This window comes from Lagopus muta, chromosome 6 (assembly GCF_023343835.1).
Source record: "Lagopus muta isolate bLagMut1 chromosome 6, bLagMut1 primary, whole genome shotgun sequence".
Lineage (NCBI taxonomy): Eukaryota > Metazoa > Chordata > Aves > Galliformes > Phasianidae > Lagopus > Lagopus muta.
The window spans coordinates 32,087,560-32,100,884 of record NC_064438.1 but is presented as its reverse complement, the minus strand read 5'-3'; the positions used below and the strand labels follow the sequence as shown (position 1 = coordinate 32,100,884).

General features: G+C 39.1%; 1 protein-coding gene across 1 annotated transcript; it reads right to left on the bottom strand.

Annotated features, from left to right (window-relative positions):
- GJD2 (gap junction protein delta 2) lies at positions 1 to 1,797 on the bottom strand. The gene is made up of 2 exons (XM_048948633.1): positions 1,684 to 1,797; positions 1 to 1,209 (listed from the first exon to the last, which is right to left on the bottom strand). Exons 1-2 carry the CDS (start codon positions 1,752 to 1,754, stop codon positions 366 to 368), a joined length of 915 nt encoding a protein of 304 aa, XP_048804590.1. The 5' UTR covers positions 1,755 to 1,797; the 3' UTR covers positions 1 to 365.
- Between the last annotated feature and the right edge of the window lie 11,528 nt (positions 1,798 to 13,325).

Below are 13,325 nucleotides of genomic sequence, written 5' to 3'. Positions count from 1 at the left end.
AGATTTTTAATATGAACATTCTACATGTTTACAAAGATTTATCAGACAGTCCAAACTGTAAACTCATCCTAAAGATGACCAAAAAGCTGCTCCACCAACAGATAGCATCCAATCTTTAGAAACAAAATTAGTGATAATAGTAGCTGTAAGGCTAGATCAACCATGGTTTTATAGCTGTTTTGTTTTGTTTTGCTTTCAGTCTTTTACATAGCACTGCAGTTTTGCAGCTAGTTCAGTAAGTGCAGATCCAATACCTTAATGGCTTTCTTGGTGGTTTGATAAAATGCTTGCCTAAGCAATGTACCTTTCACTAATGGTGTCTGGGTCTGTTCCACCTGGCACCAAGTTTCAGTTCTGTCACAGCCTCACACATAAGCTGAGTCACTTGACTGAGTCCTGCCAAAGTTAGGCATGCTCATTCTTGGCAGATCCTTATTTCTGATTTCGTATATGGATTTCCTTTTTGCCTGTACTCCTCTCACTGCCATTTTGATCTTTCTCCAGCCCAAGTGGTTCAGTTCTGCCAAATTGAGCACCACACAAATGCCACTGACAGCAAACATGAATACCAAGAACACAGTCTTCTCAGTGGGTCTAGAGACATAGCACTCTACTTCTTTAATGCAAGGGTATCTGTCACATTCGTACATGGAAGGGACATTGAATCCATACAGAAAATACTGCCCCACTAAGAATCCAATCTCTAGGGCATTTCGAAAGACCACTTGGATGATGTAAAATCGAGAAATGCCTTCTTGCCTCCTCATCTTTGATTTTGTAGTTCTGATTGCAGGATTGGGGATCTCTTTCACTTCTAAGCAGTCTGGTTCTGCCTCTTTGGTGGAGTTCTCAGTGTTCTGCAGCACCCCATTGACAATTGTGTTCTTGATTTTCTTACTATCCTCACGCTTCATTGAATCCTGGTCTCTCTCCAAGGTGAGGAAGACAGTGGAGTACCTCCGTTCCCTCTGCTTAGCAGACTGGTGAACAGAGTACGTTATGAAGCACAGGCTGGGAGTGCACACCATGATGATCTGGAACACCCAGTACCTTATGTGAGAAATAGGGAAAGCCTGGTCGTAACAAGCCTGATTGCAGCCTGGCTGCAGCGTATTACAGACAAACATAGTCTGCTCGTCATCGTACACCGTCTCCCCTACAATGGCCACAATGAGGATCCTGAAGATCACCACCACGGTCAGCAGGATCCTGGAACAGAGAAGCCCGTCAGTGCGCGCGGCCGGGAGCTGTCCAGTGCTGATCGGCCCGGGGCGCCGCAGCCGGCGCGGTATCGCCTCGGCGCGGCAGGGAGCGGCCATGCGTCGCCGCAAGCCCCAGCCATGGTGGGAGCTGCCCCGGCCCCTCTAGGAGAACCCACAGCGACCGCGCAGGCTGCAGCTACCGAACGCATAGAGAGGCGCGGAGGGGCTCTGCCTGCGGGACCGCTGTCGCGGCGGGATTCCCTCAATATCTGCCCGCCGCCCCCCTACTCCTCGGGGTCGGGCAGAGCTCCGTGTCTCCGCGGCTCCGCATCCTGTGCCGTGGCTCCGTGCCCGTTCCGCCCGTACACGGGCTCTTTCCAGGCGAGCACAGTAGGAGCCCCGCGCAGGCTGCTCGCACCGCCAGGACTCTATAGAGCAGCAGGGCACCCCCGCGCCCCCCGTAGCGCCCCGTCGCCCTTACCTCCCTATCATAGTAGAGTGCTGCTGCACGGCAGCTTCCAGTAGCCTCTCTAGAATAGTCCATTCCCCCATCGCTGTTCATCCGGAGACAAAGACTTTGGCAAGCAGAGGGGATATCTTCACTTCTTCCTACCCCTTTCTTCCTTCCCTCCCCCCCCCCCCCCTTTTTTTTTTTTTCTTTGTTGTTGTGTTGCAAGGGATGAAGAAAGAAAAAAATAAAAAATAAAACGAGAGAAATCCCCCTCTACCGCCTGCAGTCTGGTAGTAGGAAGGCAGCTGGATGCGGCAGCCCTTTCGAGGACTCTCGGCTCGGCTCTGCCCGGTTCGGCCCGGCCCGATTCTACTCGGGGCCCCGCGGCGGCCGAGCCCGGCACGGCCCGCTCGGCTCGTGCCGCGGAGCGGCGGACCCGCGGCAGGAAGAGAGGAAGGTTGGCTTTTAATGTCTTGCTGCCTCTAATCTGCCTTTAAGTAGTCTCCGCTTGCGTCACTGACAGGTTGGTGGAGAGCAGCCAAAAGCAGCGCTCGGATTTTCTCATTTTTTATTATTCCCGTGAATATAAATAAATAAATGGGATAAAACAAATGAAGTAAATAAATGAGGAGGAGGGAGGCGGAGGAAGACCTGACCCAGCCACCACGAGCCTCCTCTCGCCAACGAGCAGCTCTTCACCCGACCAGAGCCCGCCTTGATCGCAGTGAGGCCACTCCGGCCACCTCCCCGCCACTGGGATCAGGCCACAGGGGAGTGTCCCCCTGGGAACCGGTGCTGGCCCGCGGCCGCTACTCTGGGATGCTGTGCCCCCGTGCCTGGCTGCAGTCTCGGGGACTGTGGGGCTCTGCAAGCTCCCCGGGCTTGAGAGAACAGCAGTGTCATGCAGCAGTAATTTCATCTAGAACAACTGCTTACCCTTGGGGGATAACTGGTCTTAAAACTGTTTTGTTACTCTCCTCTGATCACAGATATAATACAAGAATCGCTTGTGGAAGGAGAAGTGAACATATATAGCCATTTCAGATAATTCTGAGACTGAGATTGGATTTAAGTTAGAAAGGACACCAAACATTCACTCAAGGCATCTCTAAACAGCACAAGAATAAAGACATCCTTTCATTATAAAACACCTACATATTCCACCAAATTATTACAATATGTTTAAAATATTTTTTATTTTATAACTACCCTTACCTGAATACCTGAGACACTCCCCAACAATTTCAGATAAACCACTGACACCAGCTGAGATTGACTTTTTCCTGGTGGTGAAACCTAAAGTGTGTTGTCTACATTTCCATAAAGATAAACTATAGCCTTTTACCTACTCAACTGATCTTATTAAAATGAACATAAGAAAAATTCAAATCAGTCTGATAATAGTGTTCTTGCTGCCAAACTCAGTAAAATCAGTCTTCTTCCAAAGCAGAACTGTTTAGGCCACTGTAAACAGTGTGGTCCTTTTTTTACTTCGCAGCTCTCTCATGAAACAGTATTGGGTTGTGCTAAGGATGTGAAGTGTTCTCTAAAAAATAAGACCAAACTTCATCAATGTGCAGGATATTGGTGTGTTTTAAACACCTCAAAATTTGTCTTTTCATTTGGTGGTGCAGATGGTCTCTGATTCACATTACTAGAATCTGTTGCCTGATTGGATCCCTAAATCTTTGAAATGGGAAAGTATCAAATATGAGAAGATCAGTGAATACTTCTATTTGCAGAGAAAATGGTAGATTTTTCATCTTGTCCAATCAAGAATCTGTTAAGAAGTACTCTGGATTGGTTCTTTCCTACACCACTGCTTTTCCTTAAATCCTGACTACATCCTTCTTCAAACCTGAATCTCACACCTCCTGCAGTGTGCGTGTGTGTGTTTGTAAACCTGCTGTTGCAGCAACACCATAAAGAAGAAAAAATAGTAGGTGTTATTCCTTTGGTTTTAAGAGGACTCCATTATCTGTCTACCAGCCACGATGTTTTTCATATGGGTCCCAAAGTGTCTCTGTGGAGAGGGATCTGAAAATAACAGAGATCAAAACAGGAAAGGAAGCAGTAATGCATGTGCAGAAGGAGAGAGGGCAGGGAGTATGCTAATAAGCTAATGATGATAATCCTATTTGGAGAACCAAACAGAGAGAAAGACCTTGACAGAAATTACTGAAGAGCACAGAGGAGATTTTGGTCCACAGTCAAGTATAAGCATTCCTACAAAGGGAAGCTGTTAAATAGCCTCAGGATAAAAAACATACATATCTGAGTTTTTATGACCAGCAAACAAAAAGGAATCAAATTCTGATCAAACCAAACACTGAGCTTTTGATGAACAGTTAACCAGTATTTGCTGTATGTGATGAGAAACATAAAGGGGAGGTAACATAAATGAATGTTACAGACATATAAATACTGATATGAAATATTTTTTTAATTTATATGTGTTTTAAAGTTAAATATTTCAGGTGTACTCTTGCAAGAGTTGTATTTCATTCTGAAACAGCTGACCTCTCCTTTTCTAACAGTAGCCTCATATGCCACACCACCACCTTACTCAGAAACAGAACACTTATCGTTATATTTGACAGTTTGTGGACTTCAGATCTCTGTAAGCTTGGGTAAAAAGATAATAATTTCAATCTGAGTGTCATTTTCTTGATGGTAACACATATTTTAAGTGACTTGAAAATAATTATTTGCATTCCCATTATTCACCAGATGTGTAAGAGCAACCTGTAGACTTGTCTGACAAATACCTAAATTACAAAGTGTCCAAAGTTTGAACAGTAGGCTTAAGAAGATCTTCAGCTTCTTGGAGTTTTTATTGGATTTTCCACCATTTGCCTGAATACTTCAGCCCATGATAAAGCCATGATTTGCAGAGGAGTAGGCTGCTAAGAATGCTACGGAAGTATCTGCATCATGTATGTTATTCACATTATAAAATCATGCATGTATTTCATTCACGAGCACTCAGGATTATCAAAGTTTTAAGTCTTAAATGGCTTACAAAGAACCATTTCCTACTAAAGAAACAGGATCAGGCCTGCCCAGTTCGAGGTATTTGTCAGCTGTATAAAAAGGAAACAAAGTTGGTTTCACACTCCCAAGCACAGGATTTGGAGTTGAGAATGTAGTTGTATTTGGTTTGCTCTGCATTTGAAGAAAGTGACTATTCATCTGCAGATTAAATTCAGGATATATACATTCATAACAAACCCTCACAAACCTCACACCAGCAAAAAGAACTCCCCACACCAAAGTCAAGACAGCAACTGAGCTCAAACAACCTTTCCGAAACAAAATCAGAACTCCAGCTCCCACATGTATTCAAAGAAGGCTCTGCCTCAATATTAATTCATGTTAACATAATACAGATGGAGCTGATCTTGGATTAGATTTGGAAAATGAGACTCTGTGTGTCCTCAGTTCAGATGCCAAACCGAGGTTAATCTGTCTCTAAGAAGCGATAGGACAGATTCTCTCTAAGAAATCCAGCCCTTTTGCCCTGATTTGGTTTTGCAAAAGGCGGGGAAGCCAACAGATCTCTCAGGCTATGCATTCCTCAAATACAGGGCTGAGCACACAGGGCCTGCACCTACACATTTGGCTCTGGTATCAGACTCCCTGCAGCCCCAGTACTGATGGCATGACTTGGGCAGGGCAAAGCAGCCAGCTGGCTGCTGCCTACCTACTTTCAGATTGTGTACAGAATCACTGTGTTCCCACCTTGTTGTTCTCTATGTTGAGATTAACTCATGTGAAAACAAGGTCCAGATCCTACAGAAGCATCTCCCAAATACTACATCCTTTTAATAATATAGATTTATTTTTTTCCATATAGTTTATCTCAGAACAAATCTCCATTTTTTTGATACTATCCCAAGGACCTTCCTTGGTGATTTGTGTTTTGCACTTGAACATGGTGGATCTGAAATCACAGCAAATATATAAATGTCAGGCTTAGATTCAAAACTTGAATAACAATACTGTATTTCATGATTGTATTATAAAACCATTTCTACCAAGTGTAGAAAACTGAGAGCAAAGAAAATTGCAAGCTATCACTTAAGAATAGTAGGCTATAATAATAGGCTATAATAATAGGCTATAATAATAATAGGCTTTTCTTCCAGAAATTTTTGTGGAATGTATTTCCCTACATCAGCTTTGTGATTGCATTTTCGATTTAGTGTCACAAAAGTGAGTTATTCCAGCATTACTTTTATAAAAGTGGAATACTTTCTTTCAAAGACCAATGTGATGAATGCTTTCTTTCTGATAGCAATTGGGGTAATCCACAAAATCTAAGTAGTTAGCTACTAAACTGAAAACGCCTATCTACGACCACTCCCAGCCATCTGCTACACTCTGCTTTCATTTGATGCCATGTGTGTATTAATGAAATGATTGCATCAGATTATATCTTTTATTCATAAAATCATCTAGGTCATCTTCTTCCACCTGCACTTCCTCATTAAAATGAACAGTTGTGTGTTCATTCTTCTCTTGCTGTGTGAGTGCAACCCTGGCACAACTGCTCTGTGCATTTTAATCAGAAATCCTCTATGCTTTTTCTTCTATGAAATTTCTACAGTAGGCAATTTCTTTGTTTCACACCACGGAGAATGAATTTGAAGAAAAAAGACTTCTGAAAAGGTGCAAGACCTGCATGCGCTGCCAGAGGTCATCTGCTTTCAAGATAAAGCAACAACAGACCACAACACCATCACTTTGATTCTGAGAAACATGTAGCAGATTCTTGTCCTGTCTTGCCAAGCTGGGAACTGGTACAAGAAGTATTCATGAGGCAGGCCAGCACTGAGTAAAATCTTCATAATATTATGAACTAAAAGAATTTAAAATATCTAAGTGTAACTGCTTTATCTAGAAAATGTTTTATATCTCACTTTTCTAATTGCAGGTCCATTCTTTCAAAGACACATATTCAAAAAGATATGCAGTCCTGTACAAATGTTTGGCAGTTTATGGTAAAATAAGAGCCAATTATATGGCCACTATACTAGAACAAATACAGAATCTTGGCAAGATTCTTTTTGTCAAACCTGATTTTCCTCTTCTTACAAATAAAAAAAGAGCTATATATAATAACCAGAAGAAAATTAATCATATACAATGACAATAATAAATTCAAAAGCATTTATTTTCAATTCACATAAAAATATCTCAGTCCCTAGGTAGTCAATTTTTGTGCTACTAATGTCAATTCTGACTTTTGTGTGGTCAAAATTCAAAAATTCATAAAATCTTACTTATACCAGGACATTTTAATATTACTAGTGGCCAAATGCTAATGATGAGAAAGTGAGTGCTGCAAAAAAAGCAAAAATAGCAAAAAGAAAGATTCAGTAATAAGAACCAAGATCTGTATGCTGGAACTGCAAGCAGCCTTTGCTTCTTCTATCTTGTGGAAAACGAATAACCATTTATGAGAATTCATGCTGCAGTATTTCAATATGAATGCATTACATCAAGCATTCTTTTCTGACCTACTATTTTGCCTTCCCTACTTTTATTTTTCTCCAAATTCTACATCCTTATATATCCAGATGCTTTCCACTCAGTGGCATCATTTGCAGCAGAGTTGCTTTTGTTTATTTGGGTTGTCATACCACCACGTGTCTTCAGCTTTCCTGATGTCCATCACTCTTCTCCTCTCCCTCCACATCCCACCACATTTCTTAAAAGGGAATTCACATTACATTAAAACATCCCAATGGAGGCTGTGCTGAAGTAATCCCTTGAAATAACTAGAGCAGGCAAATGATTGATTCAAAAGTAAACTATGACAGCAGGAGTGAAAAACTCAGTAACAGAAGAAGTTCATAAGAATTTTAAAAATCCTTTTGTCATTCAAAGGTTTTGCAGTTACCATAAAAATGGGTGAAATACATTTGATATGCAAATTCATTACAGTTATGCAAAATATAAATGCTATGCAATTCATTAGACATATAAAGTACAAATGCATATACAGTTGTACACGTGCAAACACGTCAGTGAGTGTTTTATAATTACAGTTCATTTGACACAAAAAAAATATTACATAATATTAACTAAAGCATTCCATAGGAATTCCTGTTCTCTAGGAATCCTCTTCTGTGAGATTGTTAGGACAATTTGGAAGGCCTATGTGGGGAGGATGCATTCAAATTCCATGTGATTTTAGCCTTTCTCCTAAGTCCCAAGTTGACAGCTATTGAATTATTCTTTCAATTACTTCAGTGGATCAAGAACATACAGTTTAACGGAATAATCTGATATACTTTCAATAGTACATGTAATATTACAAAAAAAAAAAAAAAAAGTGAATTTAAATTTTATAATTTTATGCAAGTGTAATGCATTCAAGTGTCATGTATTCAACTTTAGTCTAGAAGCTTCAGTCTCATTTACAGATCTACACACTGAAAAACACCAATTCATAGACCCACAATGTTTTCCTAGAACTACTCCAAGCCATGCACATCTGGAGTTTCACAGGTGGGGATGAAATTGGCCTTTTTATCACCTGCACAACTGCCCTTAACACACTGCATCTTTTCAGTGCTGCGCAGAGTGTTACATTTTCAAAACACTATTTGTAAACATCTCCTAAACAAACAAGCAAAAAAAAAATCCAGGATATTCCTTAAATTTTTGTAATGTTTCTGTTTCAAAATGAAGGAAAATCGATTTTGGAGTATCAAAATATTCTATGAATATTCTATGAATATGAATATTATGAATATCCTGAGTTTTAAAAAGATGTGATTAAGTATTCAATTTCTTCTAATCCCATAAAATCAAAGTGGTTATACAGAGATTTTTCCATACTTTTAAGGCTGTGAAGTATTCAATTGCCTACTGTATTTTTCAGCATCTATCAAAACTCATTTACTTTTGACTATTTACGAAGGAAATAATTTGTGGGGGAAAAAAAGAGGAAAAAATAAATTCAATAATTTATAAAACATTGTAAAACTGTGTATGCTTTATTTCAGTGCTTCCAAAAAAAAAAAAAAAAAAAATCTTAATTCTGCATAATGTCACTATGGTACTGGAAGCTACAGTATTCAATATATTTAATATCATTATATTTAATAATATTTTTCTAGACAATGGAGAAGTCCCTGTAATGTCTTGCATAGGTAACAGTTGCTCCAGGGCTGCACTGAATTGAACACATCCTATGCAAATCTGACCTCATTTTTAACCAGATATTAACTTCTCATTTGAGATTTAGAACTTCTGCTTTGCAGCTCTTTACATTATCTTTCACACTTCCCTGCAAGAAATCATGGCCTGTTTTCCTGTGATGAACACATCCAAAGTAGCAACAATCTTTAGAAAAAAAAAAATTATTTTGTACCTTGCCCCATGATTTCCTTAGTTGAAAGATGTATCTGCCCGCCTCAGCAGAAAGCTGAGCATGTCAAGAAGTACCTCCCTTTTCCCTACCTTCTCCTTGAAATCCCCAGAAATCCAGGGGCTGGTGAGGGCAGGTGGACCATGCACAGCAGTGCCAGAAGGAGAAACCCCTGGGGACTGTTCTACAGCCAGTGGGGTGGCAGGGGACCTAGAGCATGCCATCATCACCACTTCCCAGGCTGTACGCCTTTTCTGTACTTCCTGTCATTTAAAGACTTCAAATATTTGTTGATAAGCACACAAAGGCCTTACCTATTTAAATATGTCACTAATATAACATGAAAACATGGATAAGTTATCAATCTGTTTTGTTTCATTAGTACTTTTTGATAAATTTCATTATTTCATGTATTTTCTCTGAGCAACGGATCTGTCACGGATCAGGAATTGTATATAAGGAGAAAGAGCTTACAGGAAGGCTAATCCAGGTGGAGAGAAAAAAAATTAAGTCCTCACAGGGCTCTAATAAAAATCTGTGAGGCACATTTAGGTTAATTACACCAACAAGTTAGCAAAGTCCAGAGTCACAGTACCTGAAATGTCAGTGCAAAATGTTCCCTGGCCTTGAAGGCAGTACATAAGGCAGCACTGAATGTGTGAAATCCAAATATAACTGCCACAAAGGCAAACAAGGCATGAGAGAAAACATGAGCTCAAAGATAGATCAATTAATTCAAAGAACACCAACTAGACAGGTGGATGAGTCAGAGATATCAGGCAGGCAGAGTTCCTGTTGAATGGAAAATGCATTTAATACAGCGTGTTGCACTATGTGAGACAATAAGACCAACAAGCTAAGATAAATTTGGTGTGCCATGATGACAGAAACATCCTTAAGCAAAGAACACAGAATTAGTTTCCGCTTTTAAAAATTTCTTCTTCTGTGATTCCCAGTTCCCAAGCCAAACAATACAGTTTTCTTCAGTTTTTTAGATTATCTTGGAAAAATAAAAAAAAACAACACAATAAGATATTCTCTTTGGTGTGATATATAAGAAATATCTGATTTTTCTTTCAATGAGAAGAGTAGGTCAGAGAAATACATTAAGTGAATATATTCAGACATACTTAAAGAGTTTTAATTGTTCTTTTCTCTAGGGAAAAGCAATTGCAGGGAAAAGCAATTTTTCCAGTGCTAGAAAGTGCCAGTGTACTTGAAGCACAAGGCAGAGATGATTGTCCTGCAGAGATGATGGTATGTCACATCACCGCTGGCTCTGCAGCAAATCTGGTGCACTGCTGCAGTGTCTAGGAATAGCTCAGTATTACTTTTTTTGTTTGTTTTTGTTTTTAATTAAGCAAATGTATAAGTTGGAAAGCCAAATCATAATATACATAGAAAAGACAAATATGAAGTTGTACTTTACTCAAATTATAAATTGTCTTGTGACTGCGTAGCAGTACATTCTTACTTAAAAGAATAAATGTTTCTGATATTTGGCATTTATTATGAAAATCATCTTCTCAAAAGTGAAGTAGCATTTGGATGCATATCATTGCATTTAATATAACATATAAACCTTCAGAATTTTGAAGGAATAATAAACAATTCAGAATTTGCACACACCAGCATTGATGTTAATTCTCAGTACGTGCAGCAAGTTGTACTAGGATCTGGTCCAAGGGACACAGTTGGAAAAAATGAGAACAGAGCTTTTCCACTTCACTGTTTTCAGCATCTATATTCAGTGGTTGACTAGAAGTATGCATAGATCTAAAGCACAGTAATTAAAGAAAAAAAAAACTTCAGAAAAATAGTCATGCTTTCATGTGCTTTAGATTGTCTTTGAAACAACAGCAATATTCTAATTGATTCAAGCCCCCAGTATTTTTATTATCAACACAAGAATATACTGCATTTTTTTTTTGTTCTACATTTAAGTTATACCTATAGTTTCAGTCTTCCAAAATAATATTTACCAAAGTGAAACACATTCCACTCTTCAAGTGATTTTTAAAGATATCAACCTATGATCTGGGGAAATACTACAGTATTTTATAAATTATTCAAGTTGGATATAGTACTCTCTTTCCTTAGTATACTTCCCTCCACTGCTTTCACCACATAGTTTCTCTCTTTTGTTTGTATGTGTGTGTGTGTATGTAAATAACAAAGGATTTGCTAAATTAAGGTGAAAATTTCATATCAGGGATGGAAAGTAGGCCTGAGCTGTAACACACAAATTTTGTCCCCAGCCCAGGAATTTAACTCCTCAGTGCAGTAATCAGATCCATTCAATAACTTAAGAGATTATCAAAGAAAAAGCCTTAACATCTTCATGGAAGCGACATTACCTAACAAACAGTAAAAGCTCCTTCTTCACAACTATGACCTTATTCTATAAGCTTTTTGCTATACTTTTTTAAACTATGGCAGAAAAGAAAAAAAAAAGAAAAAAAAGAAGTCCCTTTATCCCACTTAACACCCATGATTTTAATCACCACAACACCTTCTTCAGTTAAGGAGGGACAGAATTGTACTTGCACCTGTAAACACTTGTGAGAGGCAGTCCATGCTCACCCCCTGAGCCTGGAGAATATTTCATCCCTGTATTTCCTTCCATATCCATATCCAACAACGCATGGAGATTCTCCTTAGTCCTCCTTTTGTTACTAATGTATTTATAGAAGCATTTTTGTTTTCAGTGTCAGTAACCAGACTAATCGCCAGCTGGGCTCCTAATTTTCTCCCTGTGTAGCCTCATGACATATTTATAGTCCTTCTGAGTAGCCTACTCCTTATTCCAAAGGCCACAAACACTCTTTTTCTTCCTCAGTTCTAGCCAAAGCACTGTTCAGTCAGATTAATCTTCTTCCCCCTGGCTTATCTTTCAGCACATGAGAATGGACTGTTCATGTGCCATTAAGATTTCCTTCTTTAAGAGTGTCCAGCCTTCTTTTCCCTTTCAGAACTGCTTCCCAGGGGACTCTGTCAACCAGTCTCCTAAACAGGCCAAAGTCTTCCCTCTGGAAGACTGAGGCGGCAGTTCTGTTAACACTCCTCCTTAGATTTCCAAGAATCGAGAACTCTATTAATTCATGCTCACTATACCCAAAATGGCATCCAATCTTCACATCACCCACAAGTCAGCATTTATCTGTTCTGTAGTATTTGTGGCATTCTCTATACTTAGATTGGCAAATGCCATAAATACCATGATAAATTTAACCACTGTGAATGATAAATGTCAGGCTTTTAATAGCACCCACTGTTTCCCTGTCACCACATGACCCTATTTGGAGACTGCACAATCATCTCGGATTATTACTTGTAAAAGAAATCATGTTTTTAGTACTTAAAAGGACATTGTATGTGCTTTGTATAATATACATAGACAGAACAAGCAAAGTATACCTTTTGGCAAAAGGAAGATCCTTCAGGGTGCTATTCCTGTTCATTTAATATTTCTTTTTATTTACAAAAATAAGTTAAAAGGATAGATTCCTGTTTCTAGTAGCTGCTAGTACAATGGGCAAAATCCACTATCTCAGTTAAAATGAAAAGGAAGTAAATTTGTCTAGCAAGCTGATGACCGTGGCTGATACTACATTTTATTAGAAAGAAAAATTCTACAAAACTATTGCTGCAGATCTTAAAACACTGAATGTGATGCTAGACACAGCACACATTCTCAAGATGACTTTGGACACTTTTTACACTTCCAGTAGTATGTGATGTATTTAGGCTACATCTGAAGATCATATCTGTGTGGATTTTTGACTGCAGACTGTAAGTCACATTTAACTAAAAGTACTCAAATTCTGATCTTTTCTCAAAAGTCTATAGTTCTTAGATTTTATCTCAAGCATAACATCAAAATAGGAATTGAGTTCTTTCTCAGAATTCAGGCTACAAAATATCAGCAGTTCTGTGTTAATCAAATGTGTTTGAATTTTATGGCAAGAAATATTTGTCCTTCCAAAATCCATGATGTTATGTTGCTAGAGGAGATACTCATTTGCCATGTTATACAGACATGATCTCTGAACTGTGTTTGAGTTAGAGGCATTCTTCAATTGTAAAGAGAAGTTAAAGAGAAGATTTACAGAAAATACTTGCATTTCAGAGAATTTGGAACCAAATGCAAAAGACTATCACCAGCAATAACATAACCACTCATTTTGCTATGTACAGTGAATTCATCAGTACCACAAAAGTCTCTTTCAAAACCATTAAATTTAGCTGCCAAAATATACCGGCAGAAGACCAAATGCTACTGCTGCATTAC

Bases quoted from the DNA above. Each gene is read 5' to 3' on its own strand.
- GJD2 (XM_048948633.1), bottom strand. From the start codon at position 1,754: ATGGGGGAATGGACTATTCTAGAGAGGCTACTGGAAGCTGCCGTGCAG. The intron at 1,210-1,683 runs GTAAGGGCGACG...TCTCTGTTCCAG, and splicing joins CACTCTACTATGATAGGGAG to GATCCTGCTGACCGTGGTGG.